General features: G+C 43.3%; 1 protein-coding gene across 2 annotated transcripts in view; it reads left to right on the top strand.

Moving 5' to 3' along the window:
* Positions 1 to 508: 508 nt before the first annotated feature.
* The window catches only part of LOC144498955 (uncharacterized), a 92,725-nt gene continuing 66,535 nt past the window's right edge, over positions 509 to 26,698 (top strand). The window contains exon 1 of one of the 2 annotated variants that reach the window (XM_078220936.1): positions 509 to 582. Coding sequence is in view for 1 of the 2 variants with exons in the window: in XM_078220935.1 (XP_078077061.1) it covers positions 14,632 to 14,636 (5 nt within the window). In the remaining variant the exon portion in view is untranslated. Of the gene's footprint in view, positions 583 to 14,581; positions 14,637 to 26,698 lie in introns of those variants that run through there. The other variant, XM_078220935.1, reaches the window with a different exon arrangement.

The following is a 26,698-nucleotide window of genomic DNA, read 5'->3' as shown; positions in this document are numbered from 1 at the left end:
GGGGGGGCAGTGCACCATCAGCGGGACCGTAACATCCCGCCAGCATGAAAGGCAGTACGGTTTCAGCATTAGTCTTAAACCTGAGCCACTGTCTGCCCATTCAGGTTAGTGTAAATGATGCAGTGGTGTTATATTGAGGGAGAGCAGGGGAATTCTCTCTGGTACCTCAGTTAATAATCCCTCAGGGTGTCACTGAGATTAAGTACCTGGTCAGTTCAGGTAAGCTTTATGTTTGCAAATTGGCTCTCTCATTTCCTATATCACAGCAGTGGCAAATTTCAAAAGTACTTGATTGACCATCAAGCACTTTCAGACATCCTGAAAGACACAATGGCCGGGCTTTTCCGACCTTGCCCGGGAGAGGCTCGTAAAATCCTGCCCAAGGCCAACGGAGAATTCCATTCTGTGAGCCTCGCCCGTCCCCGAAGCGGTAAAACTCCAGCCGATATAAATGCAAGTCTGTCGTTTTCATTCTATTAATCAGCGAAGTTTCTCTTGTCTTTTGTATTTCAGACTATATCCTGCTGGTGGTGCTATATGACTGACTTTTATCAAGTCATTGCAACAAGAGTCCTATTGCTGGTAAGAGACACAGATAATGGCTAATGTTCCTTCAGCGGCCGGTCCCATTGTCACTGGTATTCTCCTGTGTGGTTTAGTTTGCCACTTGTCACACTCTGTTTATATAACCGCTCACTGGCGTGTCCTTAACACTGCAATATGTAGGAGAATATGTTTTATTAGCAATCAGTTTTGCACAGGGGCGGCACGGTAGCACAGTGGTTAGCACTGCTGCTTCACAGCTCCAGGGTCCCGGGTTCGATTCCCGGCTCGGGAAACTGTCTGTGTGGAGTTTGCACATTCTCCTCGTGTCTGCGTGGGTTTCCTCCGGGTGCTCCGGTTTCCTCCCACAGTCCAAAGATGTGCGGGTTAGGTTGATTGGCCAGGTTAAAAATTGCCCCTTAGAGTCCTGGGATACGTAGGTTAGAGGGATTAGCGGGTAAAAAAAGGGACTAGCGGGTAGGGCCTGGGTGGGATTGTGGTCGGTGCAGACTCGATGGGCCGAATGGCCTCCTTCTGCACTGTAGGGTTTCTATGATTTCTATGATACTGCTCTGCTTATATTAATTTTACACCGATATTTGTCTGCCTGCCTTTGACACTGTGACCTTTAACTGCTTACATCTCTCCAAATCGAGCTGCCTTGATCAATTTTTTTTCCTCATTGGTGAAGTATTTGGTTATCTGTATTTCGCTGCCCTCAGCTATTTTTTAAATACTTTTTTTTAACACCCAGCCATTTCAGATCAAACTTTGCTTCCTAATTCCAACTTCTCCCAAATATAAGCCGCCAAATAAAAGAAATAAATATTCCTGACAATTACAAGAAAAATATTTTCAGTGGGGCAGCAAGAAAAATGTTTACATTTATAAAACGCCTTTCACTAACTCAGGGCATGTACCAGTGAGTCCCGTACAATCGAAGTTGTTGTAAACTAGCAAACACAGCAGCCAATCTGTGCACAGCAAACTCCAGCAAAAACCAATGTGATGGCGAGCAGATAATCTGTTTAAATGGAGTTGATTAAAGAATAAACAATGGCCAAGATACCAGAGGTAACTCCTCTATTCCTTATTGAAGTAGTGCAATGGGACCTTCCCTGGTCACCTGAGAGTGCAGATGGGGCCTTGGTTTAATGTCTCATCCAAAAGCACCTCTGACAGATCAGCACTCCCGCAGTACTGCACTGGAGCCAGCCTGTCATTGTGTGCTTGTACCTCTGGAGTTCAACTCTCAGAAGCTCGCATTTGGATCCACATGTCCTCAAAAAAATGTCCTGAAAAGCAGACTTCTGGAGATGTTTCCAGAGTAAAGTTCCTCCTGAAATCAACCCTTGACATGATCTGTAGAACCCAAGTGGATATGGCTGTTCATTCACGAAACAAAATTCTTTGAGCAACATGCTTTCTCTCTCTGTTAAGGCACATCCTTTCAACTGAGCTGCTTCATAGTCCCCGGTTTTGCTGAGTCCTGAGTCACAGCCTTCCCTCACCTTCGTTCACCCTATCCTTACTTTAAATAGGCACTGCTCCCACCCATTTGAACCTCTGCTTTCACCTCTGAAACCTCATCGTTCTCTAACACAGTGTCAATCTCAGTCTAGTCCCATGTAGGCTTCACCACTCCCGCCATTCTAACCCTGATACTAAAAAGGAAGTAAAATAGTACAGTGGGCATATTAATTACTTTAATAAAAAAAACTAATTGAATTCCATTTTATGCTGTTAAGGAGTAAATACATAATTTGAAAATATACACAGAGGCTATGAAGCACAAAGATAAATGCAATTTGCCACAAGCAAACACAATTTGAAGCAAAAGATGAAAGATGAGATAAGCTAATTACATCCAGTGATTTGAGGGTCAAAGAAATTATTAGAGAAGAATTTTTGGAAAAACAAGCTGATACGGGAAGCGGGTAAATTATAAATAATGTAAGGATAATGTATTTTATTTTTAATACTTTTTGTATTATGTTGAATATTTTTGTCTGTGAGCAGCTAATATATGAGTAACACTTCAGGATATCACGTAGAGAATTAACTGAGATTAAACATGAATTAACTGAAAAGTCATGTTCAATTTAAATTACACACAAATAGCACATACAATAAAGGTAGGTTTCACAGATTTATTAGGCAGTCCATTCAGCACATGTGGCACTAATTTCAGCCACTGTGTCCATCATAGCTCTGAACTTCCTCAGGTAGAATTCCAGCTCCTTTTCTGCAAAGATTTAGCCGCCGATTCTCATCCAACTGCAGCTCCCAATCAATCTGAGTACCACAGGTGCAGTCTTCAACAACATCGCGCGCTTCTCCTGAACTGCCTGGGCTCTGCCCATGACAGAATGGATGGTGTGGATCCACCCTGTATTACTCTTATCCGAATTCTCCTGTGCACTGTGTTGGCCGAGTCAGGTCCATCAATGATTTGAAGTAACAGTGATGTGGAGATGCCGGCATTGGACTGGGGTGGGCACAGGCTGAAGTCTCACAACACCACGTTAAAGTCCAACAGGTTTATTTGGAATCACGAGCTTTCGGAGCGCTGCTCCTTCATCAGGTGAGTCCAGTTCATCAGGTAGGCAACAGAACTAGCTGCAGCCAGCTTGCATTGCCTACTGCCAGATCCTGAATCCAGCCTTCCTATTCTTCACCCTGCCTGTACCGCACCGCTGGGATATGTGAGCTCAGATGGCTCTTTGTCTTTTATTTGGTTTCAACCAATTCTAGTTTCCCCACAAACCTGACGGGGGTGATCTTACCTGCTCATCCCACCGGTCGATGGGCGGGTGAGCTGGTAAGATAGCGAGATAGGTGAAAAATTGGGATGGTTATCTATCTATCTTACCGGGCTTGGATATCTGGCGAGATCAGCCTCATGCCCAGAACAGGTACAAGCCTGATCTCAATATTTAAATCTATTTATATACAAATTTAAATCTATTTATATACAAAGTTAAATATTACAAGTGCGCCCGGAATGCAATCGTCCGGGCTCACTTGCCTTAGTGGCGTCACCGGTGAAGTTCCTCACCGGCGAGGATCACGTATGGTCCCTATAAACAGGGACCTGTTGTGATGGTCTCGCCAGTAGGACTGGAAGCCACTGAGGCCCCTTTGGGAGGTCAGGGCAGGGGTGCAGTGCCCCTTAGGCACTGCCAGCCTGGCACTGCCAGCCTGGCACCCTTCCAGTGCCAGTCTGGCTCCCTGACACTACCAGCCTGGCACGCTGCAGTGCCCACCAGAAATGCTGTATGATCTGCAACTGGGATCGGGGAGGAGAGTAGGAACACTGCACACTCTACAACAACAATCAACCGGGGCAGGCCGAGGATGGGAGGGGAACGATTGGCTGAACCTCAGTTGGGAAGTGATCGCAGGGGGGAGACCAATAATTGCAGTGGGGGAAGCCAGCAATAACAAGGTATGGTGGGAGAGACCAGCGATTATGGTGGGGAAGACGATGATAGCGGGGCTGGGGGGGAGGAAGACTAGCGCTAACAGGTTTGGGTGCCTGACAGATCACTTCTGTGCTGTTGCACAGAACAGATAGAGATCTGCGCATGTGCAATGGCACCTTTGGTGTAAGCTTCCAGATTTCCAGTGAGCTTAGGCCCCACCCCCCTCCCCATGCTGGTGGGAAACAGATCTTGTTTCTTTTTTTTGCTCAGAGTGTCGTTAGATTTAATGTTTAACTCACCCAAAAAATAGATCTGAAATTCTTCCATTTTCACGTTCGTTCATGACTCAGAATTTCTTTGGTAAGATTGCCGCCGATGTTTCAGTTTCAGTTTCCCTCGAAACCTGGGGTTTCAGTTTTTCTTTCAGTTAGGATCTGAATCAAAAAATACATGTTTTGAAACCAGGACTAACGCACCCAACAGAATGTCCGGCAAGCTACCCATCCTAAAAACAGCATCCACAGGTTCTCCTACTGTTCCCGCAAAAAGTGGACTCCCTCACACCATCTTTAACTTGCATCTACCACTTGTCAGTATAGCTCCCCAATTTATCCAGATTCTTCCCAATTCTTCCCAATTTGAGAACATCTCTTCTCAATTTGAGAATATGGGTGACACAGTGACACGTAGGTTAGCACTGCTGCCTCACAGCGCCAGGGAGCCGGGTCTGTCTGTGTGGAGTTTGCACGTTCTCCCCATGTCTGCGTGGGTTTCCTCTGGGTGTTCCGGTTTCCTCCCACAGTCCAAAGCTGTGCCGGTTAGGTGGACTGGCTATGCTAAATTATCCGTTAGTGTCGGCGGATTAGCAGGGTAAATGCATGGGGTTATGGGGATAGGGCCTGGGTGGGATTGTTGTCAATGCAGACTCGATAGGCCGAATGGCCTCCTTCGGCACTGGAGGGATTCTATGATTCTGTAATCTGTTCTTGTTCATCGCTTTGAAAATTTGGAACTGTCTCTTCTAAAAAGGTTACTGGGAACAACTGGAGCTTCCCAGATGGAGATGCATTGAATTTTATTGGGTAAGGCTATCGAGAGATATGCAGCAAAATGGGATAGATAAGTGGAGTTGAGGCTTAGGTCAGCCATGGTTTATTTCAATGGTAAGAAGTGTCACAACACCAGGTTAAGATCCAACAGGTTTATTTGGTAGCACAAGCTTTCGGAGCACTGCTCCTTCTTCAGGTAAGTCACCTGATGAAGGAGCGACACTCCGAAAGCTTGTGCTACCAAATAAACCTGTTGGACTTTAACCTGGTGTTGTGAGACTTCTTACTGTGCCCACCCCAGTCCAACGCCAGCATCTCCACATCATTAATTCAATGGTACAGCTACTTCTCCAATGTTGTGGATCAGCCACATATCTGACACTTTCCCAGAAGCTTAACTCAAATCTAAATAAACAATCTCCATTGAGTTCCCATCACTACAAGTATATTTTAAGTTATTTTCACCAAAGAACTCCAAAAGCTTAATTAGGTATGATCTCACTACCGTAACACCAAGGCCGGGATTTTCTGACTCTCCCCCATCCCCACCCCCACTCCCATCCCAGCTGCGGTGGGTTTTCCAGTGTTGGGGTGGCGGCGGGGGGGGAGCTGTGGGGGTATGTGGGCCACCATTGGCCGGTGGGTTCCTCCGTGGTGCACCCGGCGAGCAATGCAAATGGCCATTGACTCTGGCGGGACTGGAAGATCCCACTGGCAGCCAATGGTGACCAGCCTCTACCACTGGAAAACCTGCCACCCCGGGGCTGGAAAATCCCGCCCCATGTCTGCCTCTCACAATTGTGCAGCATACTGGGTAATTCATCATCCTTATCTATTGATGCTCTGCAGTTCTTTCCCTACAATGGAGGTTGGGCTGACCAGCTTATCATTTTGCCTCTTTTCACATAGTTAAGAACAGTAGATTCTGGAGGTGAAAAAGCCTTTGGCTGGAGGTTTGAGCAGCTCATGGGCTAAGACGGATTGGGGGGGGAGTGGGGTGGACAATGTAATGGAAGTGAGCTCCAAGATGGGATTGAATCTGGGGAAAGAGATTCACATTAGGCTCAAATGGGATAAGAAGGTTGTGAATAACCTGGCTCACTCTGAGTCAGTGGTGGAAAAGGTGGTGGAATGAGTGGTAGGGAAATGGAGTTTAAGATGAAAATTGTGGCTCATAAAAGATTGAATGTCGAAGAGGCAATTGGCAACAGAGACAGTACATAAATGGAGCTCGATATCATCCATATACCGGTAGAAACTGACCACATGTTTTTGGATGTTGTCACCAAGGGAACACATGGCACAGTGGTCCAGTGGTTAGCACTACTGTCTCACAGCTTCAGGGACTTGGGTTTGATTCCAGCGTTGAGTGACTGTCTGTGTGGAATTTGCACATTCTCCGCACGTCTTGCATGGGTTTCCTCCGGATGCTCCAGTTTCCTCCCACAGTCCAAAGATGTGCAGGTTGAGTGGATTGCCCATGCTAAATTGCCCCTTAGTGTCCCAAGATATGTAGGTTAGATGGATTAGCTATGTTAAAACTGTGTGGGGTTACAGGGATAGGGCAGGGGGGTGGACCTGGTTAAAATAATCTGTCAGAAAGTCATTGCAGACTTGATGGACTGAATGGCCTCTCCTGCACTGTAGGGGTTTTACATGTAGATAAGGAGGGTGAGATTGGATTGGGCGAGGTTGGGTTGCAAGGAAAGATGATTTTTGGAGGAGGCACTTGATGATATTGAAAGAGACGGGGAAAGAAAGTTGGTGGTCTACAGAGGAAAAAGAGCAGCAGGTGGGTTTTGTGAATGAGATAAACTCAAAGAGGGCATCAGTGGAGATGACAGAAAAACTAGAGAGGGATGCAAACTTAAGACTAGGGCAGGAAAGAGTCCGGGAGAAACAGAAAGTGAAAGCCAATAGGCATGAATAGTTCCATGAATGAATGGTCTCTACTATAAACTCAAAGTTAAGCCTGTAACAACTACATATTTACAGTGTGCCATTGTTTCCATTCACTTATCCATTTTCTGGTTATAAATCATTTTGGAAAATTTTAGCTTAGGGCATATTTCAGTGAAATGTTTATTCTGCAGGCTTCCAACATTAAGGAAAATCACATGCCCCCATGTTCTTTAATCTAAGCTAAAGTATAACGACAAGTGGTTGTTTTTTGTCCCCAAATCCTTGGGTTTCTTGGAGGTTACTTCATCTTTTGGCAATTAAAACACAGTCTGAGCATGGGCAAGAGTTTCTACCTGGAGTGGACACAGATGCTGAACTTATGAAGAGTAAAAACCCAAAATAATAATGTAGCGTAGAAACAAGCAGTCCTGGTATGTTTTATGAATAGCTAGACATGCCACATTGGACTTGCTGAAGTGGAGGTGGTTGAGAGTTTCATGTTTCTAGGTGTTAAGATCACCAACAATCTGTCTTGGTCCCTCCATGCCAATGCTAATTAAGAAAGCCCACCAACGCTTCTACTTTCTCAGAAGGCTAAGGAAATTCAGCATGTCCACTACGACTCTCACCAATTTCTACAGATGCACCATAGAAAGCATCCTTTCTGGATGCATCACAGCTTGGTATGGCTCCTGCTTTGACCAGGACCACAAGACACTACTAAGAGTTGTGAACGTAGCTCAGTCCTTCACACAAACCAACCTCCCATCCATTGACTCTGTCTACACTTCCCACTGCCTCAGAAAAGCAGCTAGCGTATTTAAGGACCCCACGCACCCTCTCTTCCACCTTTTTCCATCGGGAAAAAGATACAAAGTCTGAAAACACTTACCAACCGATTCAAGAACAGCTTCTTCCCTACTACCATCAGACTTTTGAATGGTCCTATCACATATTAAGCTGAACTTTCTCTTCACCTTGTCGGTAACTGCGACACTATATTTGGCACTCTCTCCTTTCCTTCTCCTCTATGTACTCTATGGACGGTATGCGTTGTCTGTATAGCACATGTGAAACAATATTTTTCACTGTATCCCAATATATGTGACAATAATAATTCAATTCAATTCAAGACAATTACAATTTGCAACATGAGAGACCATAATTAGCTCGCCTTGACATTCAATGGCATTACCATCCCTGAATTCCCCACCATCAACATTCGAGGGAGCATTGACCAAACTTAACTGGATCATCTACAAAAACCCCATGACTATGCAAACAGGCCAGAGACTGAGTATTCTGCAGCTCATAACTCACCACCTGACTCCCCAAAGCCTCTCCACCACTTACAAGCCATAGGTCAGTAATGTAATGGAATGCGCTCCTTTGGCTTGGATGAGCACAGCTGCGACAACATTTAAGAAACTCAACGCAGTCCAATACAAAGCTTTTGGCTTGATCAGAACTTCATCCACTGCTTTGACATCCAGTTGCATCGTGGCTGCAATGTGTACAATCGACTGGAAAACAACTCGCCGAAGTTTTTTCCGCAACACCTCCCAAAACTTGTGACCTCCAACAACTGTAAGGACAGGGACAGCAAGTATGTGGGAACAACATTAGTTCCAAGACATACTGTCACTGGGTCAACATCATGGACTTACCTACCGGACAGTATTGTAGGAGGAACTTTCACCACATTGACCGCAGCAGTTCAAGGAGAAGGCTTGTAATCCAGGGGCAAATAGGGCTGGGCTATAACAGCACGATGGCAGCAATGCCAACATAATGGGTGGGACTTTACAGCCTTGCTCGAGCGAAACTGGAAATTCCCGCATGAGGTCAATGGGCATTTCCATTGTCCACTCCTTGCCCACACCGATTCCATGGCGGGCAAGGCAGTAGAATTCCAGTGAATGGGAATGATTTTTTTAAATTGTCATGGATGATTGGCCATTTTGATGAGCTGATGAGAAATGCTGATGTAAAACACTGCTTCCCTGAGGACACCATTTTCTGGCAAGCCTTCGGTCAAAGACTGTATTTCTAGTTAATAGAGGAACCTTCCAAATACTTAAGGACTGAAGTATATTTTGGATCTGGGATGACGATGTTAATTTATTACACGTCCTGCAGATTGAACATTCCAACTCAAGTTTTCCCCGTTCCTTTTTGTGTACCTCGCCTGAACGGCAGTCATTATTGAAATTTGACTTTCAGCTCTGCGTTATGTGACGAAAAAGGAACATGGAAACAGGAGGAGGTCATTCAGCTCCTTAAACCTATTCAATCATTCAATTAAACATGGTTGATCTGTATCTTAACCCCATTTACCTGCTATAACCCTTAACAACTTGTGTAACAAAATTCTATCACTTGACTCCACACCCCCCCCCCCCCCCCACCCGTGTCAACAACCTCTCAGGGTCGAGCATTTCAGATTTCCACTACCTCTTTGTGAAAAAGTGTTTCCTTACACCATCTCTTAATTTTAAGGTTATGCTCCTTGTTCTTGACTCTTCCACCAGAGGAAGAGCCTCTCTCATTAATCATTTTAAGCACCTCACTCCTTACTCCTGTGTACTCAAGGGAATACACGGCTAATATTGGAAACATCTACTGGAAATTAAAATTGCATTCCCTCTTTGAAAACAGGAAGGGATAGTTTTGACTGAGTCGGCTGCCTGGAGGACCTGCTCACTGTTTATCATGGATACCCACAAATTGTATATGGACGCGTATCAAACAAGCTGAGGCATTTATTGTTAACGTTCAGCTCTTATACAAATATGGTCCCTAAACGTGTTTCAGTGCTAACTGTATTTACAGTCAAAATTCTCATTGAACCCAACCTGCACGGCACGGTGGCACAGTGGTTAGCACTGCTGCCTCACAGCGGTAGGGACCCGGGTTCGATTCCCGGCTTGGGTCACTGTCTGTGTGGGGTTTGCACATTCTCCCTGTGTCTGCGTGGGTTTCCTGCGGGTGCTCCGGTTTCCTCCCACAGTCCAAAGATGTGTGGGTTAGGTTGATTGGCCATGCTAAATTGCCCCTTAGTGTCAGGGGGATTAGGAGGGTAAAATATGGAGGGTAATGGAGACAGGACAGGACCTGGGTGGGATTGTTGTTGGTGCAGGGCCAAATGGCCTCCTTCTGCACTGTAGATTCTATACCTATAAAGTAAATTATCAAGAGAAACTTTGGTAAAAGTAATGGCTCATGGGCTGAACATTTTTTTATTCGTTCATGGGATGTGGGCATCGCTGGCTGGGCCACCATTTATAGAGTCATAGAGTCGTAGAGGTTTACAGCATGGAAACAGGCCCTTCGGCCCAACTTGTCCATGCCGCCCTTATTCTTTTTTAAAACCCCTAAGCTAATCCCAATTGCCCGCATTTGGCCCATATCCCTCTATACCCATCTTACCCATGTAACTATCTAAATGCTTTTTAAAAGATAAAATTGTACCCGCCTCTACTACTACCTCTGGCAGCTTATTCCAGACACTCGCCACCCTCTGTGTGAAAAAATTGCTCCTCTGGTCACTTTTGTATCTCTCCCCTCTCACCTTAAACCTATGACCTCTAGTTTTAGACTCCCCTACCTTTGGGAAAAGATATTGACTATCTACCTTGTCTATGCCCCTCATTATTTTATAGACCTCTATAAGGTCACCCCTCAGCCTCCTACGCTCCAGAGAAAAAAGTCCCAGTCTATTCAGCCTCTTCTTATAACTCAATCCATCAAGTCCCGGTAGCATCCTAGTAAATCTTTTCTGCACTCTTTTTAGTTTAATAATATCCTTTCTATAATAGGGTGACCAGAATTGCACACAGTATTCCAAGTTTATTGCCCATCCCCTCAGGGCATTTAAGAGTTAGCAACATTGCTGTGGGTCTGGAGTCACATATAGGCCAGACCAGGTAAGGATGGCAGATTTCCTTCCCTAAAGGACATTAGTGAACCAAATTTTTTTTAGTGACAATAGTTTCATGGTCATCATTAGACTTTTAATTCCAGATTTTTTATTGAATTCAGATTTCACCATTTGCCGTGGTGGAATTCAAACCCGGGTCCCCAGAACATAACGCTGTGTGTCTGGATTACTAGTCCAATGACAATACCACTACGCCACTGCCTGGCAACCCAAAGATCCCTTCCACTGTCTGAAGGCCCTAACGTCTGGAATTCCATCTCCAAACCTCTTGACCTCTCTCCACGTTTAAGACACTCCTTAAAATCCAACTTTTTGATCAAGCTTTTGGTCACCTATCTTAATATCTCTCCAAGTGGCATGATGAGAAATTTTATTTGATAATCACTCCTGTGATTGCCTTGGGACACTGTACTATGATAAAGGTGGGACACAAATTCAAATTGATTTTGTTAAATTCAATCCTGGCTAAATTGTGAAATTAAGTGCAAGAGCTCTGATAACTTTAAGTTAAGTTTATTTATTAGTCACAAGTAGGCTTACATTCACACTGTAATGAAATTACTGTGAAAAATCCCCTAGTCGTCACACTTCAGTGTCTTTTCAGGTAACTGAGGGAGAATTTAACATGGCCAACGCACCTAACCTGCACATCTTCGGCTGTGGGAGGAAACCGGAGCATCCGGAAGAAACCCACGCAGACACGGGGAGAATATGCAAACTCCACATAGTCAGTGGCCCAAGCTGGGAATTGAACCCAGGTCCCTGGCGCTCTGAGGTAGCTGTGCTAACCACTGTGCCACCATGCCACTTAAACTTGTAGGCTGGCACCATAGAGGGAAAAATAGAAAGATGATCATAAAGGTTGCTAGATTGTCATAAATACCCATTTGGTTCAGTAAAGTCCTTTAGGGGAAGGGAACCTGCCACCCTAACTTGGTCTGGCCTACCTGTTACTCTAGCTCCTTGCAAGGCAGTTGACTGTTAATACCCTCTAGAAAGCCACTCAGTTGTGTTAAGACCCAAGTCGGAAACCCCAAGGTGTTTTATGAAGTCAGTCTAGGCCTGAAGTTTTACATTTGATTTTGGCATGAGTGAGCATAAGGTGTTTCACTGTGGGTATAATTCCAGTGACCCACGAGGAAGCTTTTATCAAACAAAATTTATTTAAGAACATTGTTAAAAATAACCAAAAGAAATTATCATAACTTTTACCAATTACAAGATTTAAACATCACACAGTATAACGCCTAACAGCTAGCTATCTCTGTTGTTCCAAGTTAAACACCATCCCACAGACATCCACCTTCTTCAGACTTGGCACAGAAGCAAGTATGCTCATGTGATGCTGGATTTGAGCTTTTTAATACCTGCTGTGAATTGGTCCTTTGAATGTTGGATCAATTCTCTGCGGCTCCCCAGTCTTGGAACTTTCAGAAAACCTCTGGAGAGAGAGAGCGACAGAGACACTAGCTTCTTCCACCAGCTTCTGGCAGCAACTGAGAAACAAAACTAAAACTTGGAATGCTCTGTTAAAAAAAAGCTAACCCCAGCCATATCACCTGACCTGTCAATCATCCTCAATCAAGCTCCACTCAGCAATCCCAAGAGACACTAAAAACCACAGGACCCTGCATTAATTCAGATTAAAATTAACATGGTGTCCATTATATTGCTTCAGTAACAATTAGAGGACACCTTCTGTAGACAACACGATGCTGACAAAATCCTGCAGAGAAACATGATTAAAATACATTGCTTAAAGGCACAGTATCGTCACAGTTGTAAAAAAAACAATCATTAAGAAGCAATCTTCTCCCTTCCCCCATCCAATCACTGCCGGCTTCTTTGGGAACTGGGCAGCCTTGTCTGAATCCCGAGAACAAAGCTTTGCCTGAACAGAATCCATCACATAACATTCATTAGCTGTCAAGAGGTTGTTTGCTGTGCAGTTGTGACATTTTGCATTTTGAATGACTTTGGAGGTGATGCTCACTTGTTCTTCCTTCGCAATCATACTTACCTCCGTCGCTGAAGATGGATGAAGGTAATGTTTTTACCCCTGTTATTAGTCTGTTTTTCTGCACGTCAACATACTCATGGACTGATTCCAAAAAACTTGGTACACGGGGAGGGTACCTAAGGAACTGATTCATTTTTTGCTGAATGTGCGAATCCGGATCCTTCAGTTTTTTTTAATGGATCCATTACACTGGGAGATAGGCTGAATTGACTTTTTTTTAAAGAATGCTGTGGGTTGTTTGATTTAGAATATTGTTAATTGCTTTAGAGTGTTGTGGATTGTTGTGGTGGAATTTGTCACAGCTGTCAAAATGTGAGCAGAGTTTTCAGAGCAGATTGTTGGATCTGGATTGGCCTGAAGTCAGAAATAAGATGTATGCTCTTAATAAAAAATTTTTTTTTCCAATTTTGTAGTTACAGAGCATCAAAAAAGTTGGGAAAAGCCTCAAGGAAGAACTGCGTAATTATAATCATGCTGCGTTAACACAGCAGGGCAGATGGATGTAATCTACTGAGTGCCCTTTTTGCTTGTTTTTTAAAAAATGTTTTTGTTTTTTATAAGTGCACTAACCTGAAAGATTTTGTAGTGAAATCAATCTTGGGTGTGGACACAAATTTGGTGCACCTACAGCTGTTTCTGAACCCTGCCCAATATTCAATCCCATGCCAGTTGGATGTGTAACGGGTGGCAAGTGTGACAGCATCCATTTTGAATTCCCACTCTAATCAGATTTCAGACCCATTATTCCCGGTTACAGTCATGCTTGTACAAAAGATACTCACGCACTGCTGAATATAGACCACCACCCCCTCCCACCCTCAATCCCCCATGCCAAACAGCACCAAAACCACACCAGCAGGTAGCCTGCTGGGGGCTGGAAAGCATTGAGGTTAAGCACCCGTAAGGCAGATTTCCCGTTTTTGACTCTATAAAATCCAACACTTCTCGACAATTATAGTCACAATGCCCATTCAGTGCCAATGTTTTGAAGGTAATCATGCAAACTAATTAACCTGGGAGTTGGTTGGAGCAATCAAGGGAGTTAAATAACTGTTATTTGGACTGCTACCAGTCTCAGCAATAGACATCAGATGTAAGCGATTATAATAATGGAACAGATATGTAGTCCTGGCACAAATCACAGTAGATTTATTGGTTGCAGATGGGGAGGATTAGTGTTGAGAATGAGAAGGGAATGGATTTATGTACAATTTCTGAACTTGCTGCCTTTTGATTTAAGTCCCAATCGAACGTTTGTAATTTGTATAATTTACCTGGGTAAGATTTTATCCTCCTGTGTGTGCGTGGGGGTGTAGGGGGAGCAAGGGTTGAGGTGGCGGTGGCTGGAGGGAGGGGTGGGTGGGTGTGGTGCAGGTTACTGTATGGTTGATTGAATTAGCAATTCGGTTGACATGAAAACAAATGAGTCACACAAGGGTAATTGGCTTAATGGTAGCTTAAACCTAATTTAGGATGTTCCAGCATTAATGACACCTCATCTCTGCTCACTTACTGCCCTGTTCCCTGAGACCGTTTATGAAGGATGATAGGACATGGGTGACAGCAGAAGCAGGGTCAGATTCTAATTAAATCCTTATGAACTGCAAAGCTGCAGTCCCCAACCTATCCCAGATTCCGAACCCTGTCTATCCTCCACACCTTCCGCTGAAAACCATAGTCTCCGCAGTTAGATTGGAAGGAAAGCAAATGATGCGATATAACGAGGGTTGGCCATGTGGCTTCTTCTGCTAGATGAGGTAATTGATATACAATGCGGATTACTGCGAGGAGCACCTTATAAAATGCAAAAGCAGGTCATTACTTTTCAGTGAACATTGTAACTGTCGTACTATTCACGGGAGAGTACACTAACACTCGCGCTTTGGATCCAATCCAGTAAAGCATGACCCCCAGGCTAATAAATATGTCTTGTCAGTGAGACAGAGCTCTCCCTTCTGTCCAGAGTTGTTTCAAATGCTGCAGCGTCTCAGCGACACTGAGATTGAGTTCAGACTGGATGCCATGCAATTCATCCTGCTTCCCGCTCCCCTCTGATTATAAAGAAAAGCCCCAGACAAATAGTGGACATGTTTTTTGGTGAGAGCCAGCCCAATGGCGGTTAAGCCAAAGTTTAAATCCGACCAGCTATGTCATTCACACGACCCCTGGATCTCCCTGTGATTGACAGATAGGTTATTTTTTGCAAAAGAAATCCAGGCGATTCCTGTTTTAGATCAAACACAAAGTGCTGAAAAGCTTGGAATTTTTCAAATACATATTTTTTTTTGACTGAGGGGCAATTATAAAACTACATTTGAGGGATGTGGGAGACTTGAAATTAAATGTAACGGAAGGAAAAAGGTTGACTGCCAAAAACTAAAATGCTTTCAACGTTTTTGTGCTGATTACCAGGTGACTGTGACCTATGGAAAAAGACATTTATGATGCATGGTTCACTATCACTCCAGAGAATTGGACCACAGTGCATTTTGTACAGGCAATAGTGGATCAGTGGAATTAATTGTAAACTGATAATCTAATCTCGGGATTAGATGGTGGCCGTTGACAAATAGTCAACGGCCACCATCGACAACGTCAGATGAGATTGTAATCGTCATATTGTTAACTGGTAGATTTTTGAAGAATAATTAATGAAAGAAGAGAGAGATTTTTATTTATACAACCCCTATCATGACCTCAGGACATCCCAAAGGACTTTGCAGCCAATGAAGTCCTTTTGAAGTGTCGTCACTCTTGTAACATAGCAAAGATGGCAGACAGTTTGGGTGGAATTTTCACATCCTGACCCCCACGGGAATCGTAGTGGGTGGCACAATACCATGCGAAGGTCTGTTGACCTCGGGTGGGATTTTCCGGTCTTGGGGCGAGCACTGCTGGATAATCCCGCCTTCTGTGTTCAGTGACCTAAGACTGTTTGATAATTTTAACTTGAATTACCTCGATAGAAGGATTTAAGTCCCTGTCTTAGAGGCTCTAATTAAAATGGTGGCTCAGGGCAATTTTGATCCTTAACATAGGAATAATTGAAGCCTGTGGAGAGTATTTACTGTTGAAAGTTGGCAGCTAAAATGATTCTAAGCAGAAGTTGGGATTGAGGGAGGGAGGGTTGGGAGAATATGTTTTGGTTTCTGGAGCAGAGCAGCCCCTTGATAGGTAATTGTCTAATTTGGCTGGTGATTGACTCAAGTGAGCAATTGGATCTTGGTAATCGTATTGCATCCTGTTCACCACTCGGAAGCCCAGCATCCGAGACCTGCAGCCCTGAAATTGAGTACCGTGGCCCAACATCTGAACACAGAGCATTTGTGTTCAAATGAGCATGTGTGTGCCTAATAAATGCCTTTATATATTTTTTCAACCTATTTAAAATGAACCTGTTTTACAATAACGCGCATGGGAATTTTACGTGAATACATTAAGTAGTTGTCTGTTTGTGATATTGCCAGGAAGTCTTATCCCATAATATCTGTATTTATAATTTGATCCGTGAATCAGTTTTTTACTGTTTTATAACAAAGGTCACTTAAAGTCTTACAGGATCAGCCTCTGCCTTTTTATTTGCCTGTTCTCAACTTTAATTACTCTACCATTGTGTCTTCAGCTTACTGGGTCCTAACCACTGGAATTTCTTGCCTAAACCTCTCTACCTCTCATTCCTCCTAAAAGATATTATTTAAAACTTACCCCTTTGAACTAAGGAATATAGGAATAAGGCAAAGTGTAGTCTTCAGAAGGGTTTTGAATCAGAATAGTGGGACCAGTGTAGGCAGATAATTCAATCCCCATTTTAAAGTCGTGCATGCTATCCTTATCTTTATATTTCTATAATGATTTTTTTTGCTCCACCATTGGCATTCCTCCCTTCAACTGTCTAGAACAGTGAGCCTATGGAATTCGCTACCACAGAAAGTAGTTGAGGTCAAAATATTGAATGTTTTCAGGAAGCGGTTAGATATAGCACTTTAGGCGAAGGGACCAAAGGATATGGGGACAATGCATGATCAGGCTATTGAATTGGGTGATCAGCCAAGATCATAATGAATGGAAGAGCAGGCTCAAAGGGCCAAATGGCCTCCTCCTGCTCCTATTTTCTATGTTTCTATCCGAGAGTCTGCAGTTCCCTCCTTAAACATCCTTGCATCTCTACCTCTCTATCTCCTCCTTTAAATTACTCCTTATAACCTACCTGTTTGACCAAGCTTTTTGTCATCTGTCTTAATATCTCTTTATGAGGCTTGTTGTCAAATTTTGTTTTGCAAGCATTCCTGTGAAACTGAGATGTTTTCCTTTAATAAACATAGAACATAGAACAGTACAGCACAGAACAGGCCCTTCGGCCCACGATGTTGTGCCGAGCTTTATCTGAAACCAAGATCAAGCTATCCCACTCCCTATAGAACATAGAGGTGCTGTGTTGCAAGTTGGTGTTGTTTAACCCTCTAATTAGAGCACTTTTCCAAGTTAATAAAATGATTCAGTTGGCAATGTTGCTCTTCTCAGGGCTCCATGTGTATCTTCAACACTTGGGTCAAAGTTACACTACTGATTGTGAGATATAAGTTGACCCAGCATATAAGACAACCCCATTTCTTTCAGTGCCAAAGCTCATGTTTAGCCTTGTACTTGGCGTACTAAGATATGCTATCATTAGGAGTGGCCTTCAATTTTGCACTTCAGAAATGCAAGTTTTACTCACCTTATAAGTTGGTGCATTGGATCAAGCAGGCAATACGGGCTGTATTGCCAAGAAGATGTGCTGGAGTCGAAGATACCCCCATGCTAAGCAGATCGCACATGGTGAATGATGAACAGAAATCGGTCCTCCAGCAAAACGAATGAAGTACAAAGCTGGTTTCAAGCTAAAAGTTGCAGCATTTGCTAACTTGTCAAATAACTGTGCAGCAGCGAGGGAATTCAGTGTGAGTGAAAAACTGTTGAGAAAATAGAAGAGGAAGGAATCCACCCTGAAGAAGATGTCCAAGATCAAATTCACCATGAGAACAGTAAGAAGTATGTAATGGAATGAGCCCTCAAAAATCACCAGACTGGTTACATCATCACTAGAAACTCAATACGTGTAAATGCACTTAAGTGGTTCAAATCAAACCCCGAATCCAGCAAAGATTTCAGAGCAATAGCTTTATGTGTAGCCTTCTTATGGGACAGAAGTGTCTAGTGTTGCAGCAGAAAACCAAGATCGCACAGAGATGACCAAAAGACCCCAATGCCAAAATTGCCAGTCTCCAGTGATTCACCACCAGACAGCAGCAAAAACAGGAGACCCATTTATGTCATATTAGCAATATGAATGTAACACCAGGAATTTTGGTATGCCCATCTACCAAACTGCGAAGTAGAAAGGGTTCAAAAATAGTTCCAGTGTGAACCACAGGACTAGAGAAGACAAGATTCCAGAGAATCCTAGAACCTCTACAGTGCAGAAGGAGGCCATTTGGCTCATTGAGTCTCCAAAAGATAATCTTACCCATGCTCTTAATGGTCAGTCACATAATGGTCCGTGTGCATGTTGACATTGGCTATATCTCTGGGTGATGTTCCTTGTTTGGAGGGTGTCATTCGCATGACTCTTGATGCCTTGGTCACTGTTGTTGTTCCATTGCAGTTACTGGGGACTTGTGGACTTCTAGAATTGATGGTAGTTCTGTGCTCAATACAGCTGGTGGGATCCCTTCTCCCTGACCACCCAATTGCTGTGAAGGCACAGTTTCGCTAGTTGAGTGTATATGCCTGCAGTTGCGCCTGTATATCTGGATAGTTTTTTAAATTCCCACTTTGAGTTGCCAATTGTAGAATTGTGGGTCATTCTTTGCTCCTGGTATCTTTTTGTTGTCCCCGAAATGTTTGGTCAGATCGCGCACAGATTAGTTCGCTGAAGACTTCAGTTTATTCTGCCTTTTCAAATGTATACACTCAGCTGGAATCTTGCTTTTTAACTCTTCCAGTTCGACTCTGATGTGAACATTTCCTTCGGCTCATGCATGTCATTGCACTGACGTGGTCATCAACCATCTTGTGGTTTGCTTGAGCATTGTCCCGCTCTCTTTTCTTTGCCCTTTCACTGTTTGCACATTCCGGGTTATGGGTCCAAACTTTAGACTTGCTCCATCTGAACTGAGTGGCCATGTGCCCCATCTGTAATCTGATAGTCTAGGGCCTGGATTCTCCGACTGCGTACACCCCGTCACCGCTACTAGTGAGAACAGAGAATTTGGCACTCAGCCAAATCTCCATTTATTGTAGTGGGACCGGAGAATCCCAGCCGTGGGCGAAGTCGGAGAATTCTAGCCTGGATCTTTCTTCTTGCCATCGCATTGGGCTGTCAGACCTTCTTCTCTCAGTATGAGTCTTTGTGCCATCATATAGTCTCAATCTTACTTTCAGGAGCTTAATGTTCGGATCTCCATGTTGAGCTGCTTCATACAGATTTGTGAAGGTCACTATGTTGTATGACGCACTTGTGTCTATCTGACACTTCTTGTTCATTTGATACTTTCCCTCTGCGGTCATCATGGTAATAGTCATAAATCATTTGTCACCTAAAGACTTGACAGAACCAACTTGTTGTGTTGTGTATAGTTGCTCATCAGATTGCCCTGCTGAAATCTCTCCATTGGCCATCTGCATCAGTTTGTTTTGCTTTTTTCTCACCAAGCACTTGTGGGCAATATAATTCCGCTTCTTGCAGTTAAAACACTGCTTTCCACACACATACTGTCCTCCACAGCTTTTGCATCCTGCCCTTTGTCTGTGTTTGCTCAGCTATTTTGGCTTGGACTGCCTCTCAACATAATGTATCTTTTGGTCTGTTCTGCCATACGTATGCTCTAGCTGACATTTCACAGCTTCCGCGTTTTGACACACATTTATTGCTTTCTATGGAATCAGTTTTCTCACCTTTCAGTGGACTTGTCACTGACGGATCGCTCATGTCTGGGACCAATCTATCTTAAATCAGATCATTTTTTTAGCTGTCCAAACTCACATAAATCTGCTAGCTGTGCTACTGCCATGGTGTACAGTTCAACGGTCTCATTTTCACTCTGAATTCTAGTGCTGAATACATATCATTCATATATAACATTCATTTCGGGTTCAAAATATGTGTTCAAGGTTTTCAAATTCTCTCTCATAATTTTTCTTTGCCCATCTATTAGACTTAGGGTGTTGACAGTCGCTTCCCAACAGTGTTAATGATATTGCTACTCCAACCGGTTCATGCTGTTCATTAAGTCTGTTGCAATCTCATGGTTTTGCCACTGTAAGTGGAAAAACTGCCAGGTTTGCCACGCATTACTGTCCAATATTACTAGAGATGGGATTGGAAAATTTACTACAGCCACTTTTTATGTACTCAATATTTACTTGCAACCTTTATCCTATTCAGCAGTTTATTCGTAGATTTGTACTTTTTTGTCTGCCTTTCGAGCTGTCTTACTTGCAGCCTTTGTCTGATCCCCTTTGTCTTTTTTAACAGTTTCCTTTTTGCAGATTTTGAATTCTTTTTGTTTTCCTCAGTCCTCAGTGTCTTCTCTGAATCATTTCCAAAATTCTATTTTCTGTCACTATCTGATACCATGGGAAGGATTTTCCAGCCCTTCCCACCAGTGGGATCTTACAGTACCAACAAAGATGGCTCCCCGCAGCGGGTTTCCCAGCGGTGCGGCCAGCCCAGAAGGAAAAGAATAGTTTGGACCAATATTCTTATTTCCCCATTTTACTGGTGTTCCATTTTAAGGTATACAAGACCAGTATTCTTATTTCCCTGTTTAACTGTTTTTTCCTTCTGGGTGAGCAACGCAGATGGCCATTGAGTTCGGCGGGACGGGAAGATTCTGCCGGTGGCCAAAGGTGAGCTCCCTCTACCACCGGAAAACCTGTCGTGGGGGCGGAAGGGGGCCTGGAAAATTCCAGCCCCTGTTTCAGTTATAAGGACAGCAATCCTCATTGGTGCGTACTCGGTGAGAGGTCTTTATTGAACTGATTTTAAGATGTCTACCTCCAGAGGTGGAGTGCCTTGTGGCAGAGTCAAGATTTCACATTTAAATTTATTTATTGGTGTCACAAGTAGGCTTACATTAACACTGCAATGAAGTTACTGTGAAAATCCCCCAGTCTCCACACTCCGGCACCTGCTCGGGTACACTGAGGGAGAATTTAGAATGGCCAATGCACCCAACCAGCACGTTTTTTGGACTGTGGGAGGAAACCGGAGCACCCGGAGGAAACCCACGCAGACGCGGGGAGAACATGCAGACTCCACACAGACAGTGACCCAAGCCAGGAATCAAACCTGGGTCCCTGGCGCTGTGAGGCAGCAGTGCTAACCAATGTGCCACTGTGCCACCATGACTATGGCAAGTCAGTTAGTCAGACAGTACAGGATTACCTTTCCAAAACCCAAACAAGGATAAAGTTGTGATCGATGTATTGAATAGGCCCATTCTTTGCCTACACAAAAAATGTAGCCTATTACTGTGGGGTATGTTCAGATCTCAGGTAACTGTTGAAATCGAGAGGTGTCTGTGAAGAAAAAGACACCTAAATTGCAGCTGTACCGGGGGGGTTCTAACTTCCATCATTCAACCTTTGGACAGGCACCTCAACAAGCCAATGAAGGAACATGCTTGTGGCGAATGGAATAGGTGGAAGGTTAACAGAGAAAGAGATTGGAAATATGTGTCTAGCCCTGCTTGATGTCTAGTCTGGTATCATCATCAAATGGGATGTTATTAATGCACAAACTGTCGCCAGATTGTCAATAAAAATGTGGAACAGCTAAACCAATGGAGGGGAAGAAAGATAATTTGTGGTGTCAATGGTTCTGAATCTGATGTGGAGGGAGGTTCTTATGAAGGTTTCATAGCCAAAGTGACTCAGAATGAATTTGATTAACTTTTGGGGCGGCACGGTAGCACAATGGTTAGCACTGCTGCTTCACAGCTCCAGGGACCTGGGTTCAATTCCCGGCTTGGGTCACTGTCTGTGTGGAGTTTGCACATTCTTCCTGTGTCTGCGTGGGTTTCCTCCGGGTGCTCCGGTTTCCACCCACAGTCCAAAGATGTGCGGGTTAGGTTAACTGGCCATGCTAAATTGCCCCTTAGTGTCCCGGGATGCGTAGGTTAGAGGGATTAGCGGGTAAATATGTGGGGATATGGGGATAGGGCCTGGGTGGGATTGTGGTCGGTGCAGACTCGATGGGCTGAATGGCCTATTTCTGCACTGTAGGGTTTCTATGATTTCTATGATTTGGACTCGGAGGGCGAAGATGGTTTTTAAAACATCTTGTTTGTGATTGATGGTGTCCTTTTAGAATTAATTCTTTCACCAAAACCCGTCACTTTGATTTAATTTGAAGAACCGGTGATATTTATTTTTCACATTTCAAAAGGGTGACACACCCACGCACCAAAACTAGGGGCGTATTTTCCAGCCACACTCGCCCCAAAACCGGAAAATCCCGCCCAAGGTCAATGGACCTTAGCGTGGTCTGTGCCCCGCCCGCTACGATTCCCGTGGCGGGCAGGACAGGAAAATTCCAGTCCCTGGGTTCAGGTTTCAATCTTAGCATATAAACCGAGCCCCGTCTTCGGAAGGATTTTTCAAGACTTCCAAGGTAGACTTATCCACCGTGCTCTCCAGTAATTCCAATGATCTAATCATTCAAATTTATCTTGACAGTTTGGTCTGTTATTTACACTGCTTAATTCAATCTGGTGAGCATATCAATTTTCTTTATGACTTCGTATTATCAGGAGAAGTAGACTGCGTGTGATCTCTGTATCACCTTTCATTTCACCAACGTAGAACTGACACCTTTTTGCAAAGGAAAATAATGAAATGAACATCCTTAATATCAAAATCAAAGGGCCTAATTATCAAGTCTGCTGAAAGCCAGCCAGATGCCTTCAGGGCTAAAGGGGTGCATAACTCATTAACCTGTAAACTCCAGAAGGGTTGTTAGCAACATTGCAGACAGTGGAGATGACAGAATAGGAGTTCCCAACACAACTTTAGAAATATGCATCGAGGTGCGGCAGTTTGTTTGTGTGAGCTAGAGGTGAACTTTATTCCACAATGTTAAAACAAAAAGTCCCAAGTAAGAATTGAGTGGTGCAGTGATGAATATATGTGAAGCTATATAAACACGTGGCACTTTGAAAAGGGGGAAATGACCTGAAGACACTGTTATCCAGGCTTTTATGGGAAATCAGTCATTGTGTAGCTTCAGAGAGACACACACTATTCTGGGAACAATCCACTGTAGTTGGATATTAATTAAATTTATTAAACAAATAACACAGAGGCCCAGGGAGGCAGGGGTCCATCTGTTTGCTTTGTGAATTCATCTCTGTGGAGATGGATTTTGAATGGTAGTTAAAGTTCAGATGCAAAGCTCAGCAGATGGGTCCCGTGTCTCTAGTGAGGCGATTTGGAGGCGCTCCAACATCTATTTTCCCTCCAGCTTTTCTGCGACTGTGAGACGGCATCTATGTTCCTGTTTTGTTTATCTGAATGAGGTTTTAAGTCTGATTGATTTTGTTGTAGTGGCGCGTCTTGACTGATCCCAGTTTGTGCCCGTGTGGTGTAAACGCAAATCGGGAGATAATTAGCAAAATTGAATCCTGTTGACTTTACACCCTGCATGTGCACATGTTACTGAAACATAGCCCCAGCATCTGACTCTGACAATAAAGCCACAGCGTTGGCCTGACTTCCTCTCTGTGATTTATTAAAATTAATAATAAATATGCCTGTTAGTGATATCAGTTTAGGATTATCCTTAATAAAATCACATCTTTCCCCCTGCCATATAATCTTTAGATAGTGCATTTAATAATGTAAAACTTCCCAAGGTACTTCTACATGAATGTTATCAGACAAAATTTGACACCGGGCTATATAATGATTTTATATAATATTATATAACTATATAATGATTTTAACTCTACACCATTGGTGGCATGCCTTCAACTGCCTGGGCTCCAAACTCTGGAATTTCCTATTGAAACCACATCAAACTTTGTCATCCTTTAAGAGACTCCCTAAAATTTAACTCTATTGCTAACCCGTGCCAATACCTCCTTATATTTTTGATTTGAAATCAAATCAAAAAATCAAATCAAAAATATAAGGAGATATTAGCACAAGTTAGCCATAGAGCCTAAACTTTAGGGAGTCTCTTTAAGGAGGACAGAAAAAGTTCAATGTGGTTTCAGTTCCAGGGTTTAGAGCCCTGGCCGTTGAAGACATGCCACCAATGGTTAGAATTAAAATCATTGATGTGCAAGAGGCCAAAATTGTAAGAACGCGAAGATCTCAGACAGTCAAAGGGCTGAACAAGGTTGCAGAGATGGGAAGGGGGTGAATGTAGAGGACTTGGAACATAATGATATTGAATGCTGGTCAGCAAGCAGATGGGAAGTGAGTGACCAGGATGTGTGCGAGTAAGGGCATGGGCAGCTGAGTTTTGAATTAGCTCAAGTTTGCAAGTGACAGTGGAGCCAGAGAAGCATTGGATTAATTTAGTTAACGGCCGCTATTGGATGATATAATTTATCTGGAATTAATTTCAGCTTTATTCAGATCACTTTTCGCTTAATAAAAATATTTTCTTTCACCAACTTTTATCCAGACCTTACGCAAAGTAATCACTGATATGGTTATTAGCATTTTTGGCTAGGTCCCAGTATATACTCCTGTGAAAAAGCTCGTCTGATAATGAGTTACTGCTCTGACTCTCACAACCTGTAGCAGTATTGCAGCGTGTTCATCAATTGGGTAAGAGTAGTGTCACCGTACAGGTTTCCTACTGATGTTTAAAATATCACTTGGACTAAATCTGGAGTTTCAATATCCAATAAAAGGTGTGAGGATAGCATTTCAATGTGGCAACCTAATTATATTCGACTATTTATATACCTGCAGAGTCAGTGTGTTTTAAAGGTTGTCTTGTGATTGTGTGATTCCACAAGCTGTGTGCTGTTATCATAACAAAGTGTTTGGGGAAAAAATAGGTTGTTGATTAATGGCATCCAGTGAAGGAGGAAGTTTCCACTCTTGCTGACTTTCCAAGGTCACAATTTTGTGGCTTTCTAAGACTTTCTTAACTATAATTCCACAGTTCCTAGGTTGAAGTCTGTCTGTTGTTCCCCGGTTGTTGGTTTTATTTTGATAAGCGTTTATTGGACGAATATGAACTTGTTCAAGATTTCATTTCTTTTTAATAACCAAAACACAAAGCAAACACATCCCGGAGGCTGCTACTCTTTCCAGGTGTCAGTAAATCTTGAAGTTAGTTTTCAGAGTAGACATTGTCATGACCATGATGTGGAGATGCTGGCGTTGGACTGGGGTGGGCACAGTAAGAAGTCTCACAACACCAGGTTTATTTGAAATCACAAGCTTTCGGAGCGCTGCTCCTTCATCAGGTGAGTGATGAAGAAGCAGTTGCTTTGAAAGCTCATGATTCCAAATAAACCTGTTGGATTTTAATCTGGTGTTGTCATGACCGTGGCTCTTGGGAGAGAGAACTTGCCTTTGTGTAGCATCTTTCATGATCCCAAAGCACTTAACAGACAATGAAATCCTTTCCAAGTGTCGTCACTGTTAAAGTGGAAGCAATCTGGCAGCCAATTTGCCCACGGAAGCAATGAGACAATGGATGACCATTTTCTAGTGATATTGGTTGAGGAATAAATATATTAGTAGTGCACCAAGGAAGCATTTAATTGCTCTGGTTCTAGTCCCATGAGATCTTTTATATCCATTTAAAAGGGCAGATGGGGCCTTGGTTTTCACATCTCATCTGAAAGGCGGCACTTCCAACAGCACACCCTCAGTATCCATTCTAGTGTTAACCTGGATCATGGATTCAAATCACTGGAAAGGGATTTGAACCCACAACTTTTGTGACGCAGAAGCAAGAGTGTGACCAATGAGGGGCAGCTAAGACACAGCTTGAATAGGAGGATATTGCCCTTTCGCATTTAAATTGATTTTAATTAGGAACTCACTTACTTGTCACTGAATGTTTTCAAAATTGTAAAATGGGTAGATTCATTGCGTTAACTTGATTCCTTGTTTTAAGAAAGAGCTAAGCTTCATTGATTTTAACAACCTCCACACTCTAGCATACAACACTATTCAACTATGAATTCGACCAACTGTACCAAGGCTAATTTAATTTTCATTTAAAACATCTATTTCTTTGTTTGGAACTGTTGTTTATAGAAGAATTGATGCTAGGGAGCATGGAGGATTAAAAATAATGGAGCTTTATTTACGGGGTGGTTTGCACTATTTATCTACCTCTTCACTCTGGCAGTTTCCCACTCTAGTGACCAGGACTTATTCTTGGGATGGCTGGACTGACATATGAGGAGAGATTGAGTTGGTTAGGATTGTCTTCACTGGCATTCAGAAAAATGAGGGGCAATCTCATAGAAACCGATAAAATTTTAACAGACTAGACAGAGTAGATGCAGGAAGGATGTTCCCCATGGTGGGGCTGTCCAAGGATCACAGTCTAAGGATACATTGTAGGCCTTTTAGGACTGAGATGAGGAGAAATTTCGTCACTCAGAGAGAGTGGCAAACATGGGATTCACTGCCACAGAAAGTAATTGAGGCCAAAACATTGTATGTTTTCAAAAAGGAGTTAGATTTCGCTCTTGGGATGAAGGGGATCAAAGGAAATGGGAGGAAGGCGGGATCAGACTATTGAGTTGGATGATCAGCCATGAGCTTGCTGTGTACAACTTAGCTGCCCAGTTTCCCA

Source organism: Mustelus asterias, chromosome 9, assembly GCF_964213995.1.
Source record: "Mustelus asterias chromosome 9, sMusAst1.hap1.1, whole genome shotgun sequence".
In the NCBI taxonomy this organism is placed as follows: domain Eukaryota; kingdom Metazoa; phylum Chordata; class Chondrichthyes; order Carcharhiniformes; family Triakidae; genus Mustelus; species Mustelus asterias.
The sequence above is the reverse complement of the archived record's forward strand: the minus strand, read 5'-3'. Positions and strand labels throughout refer to the sequence as shown.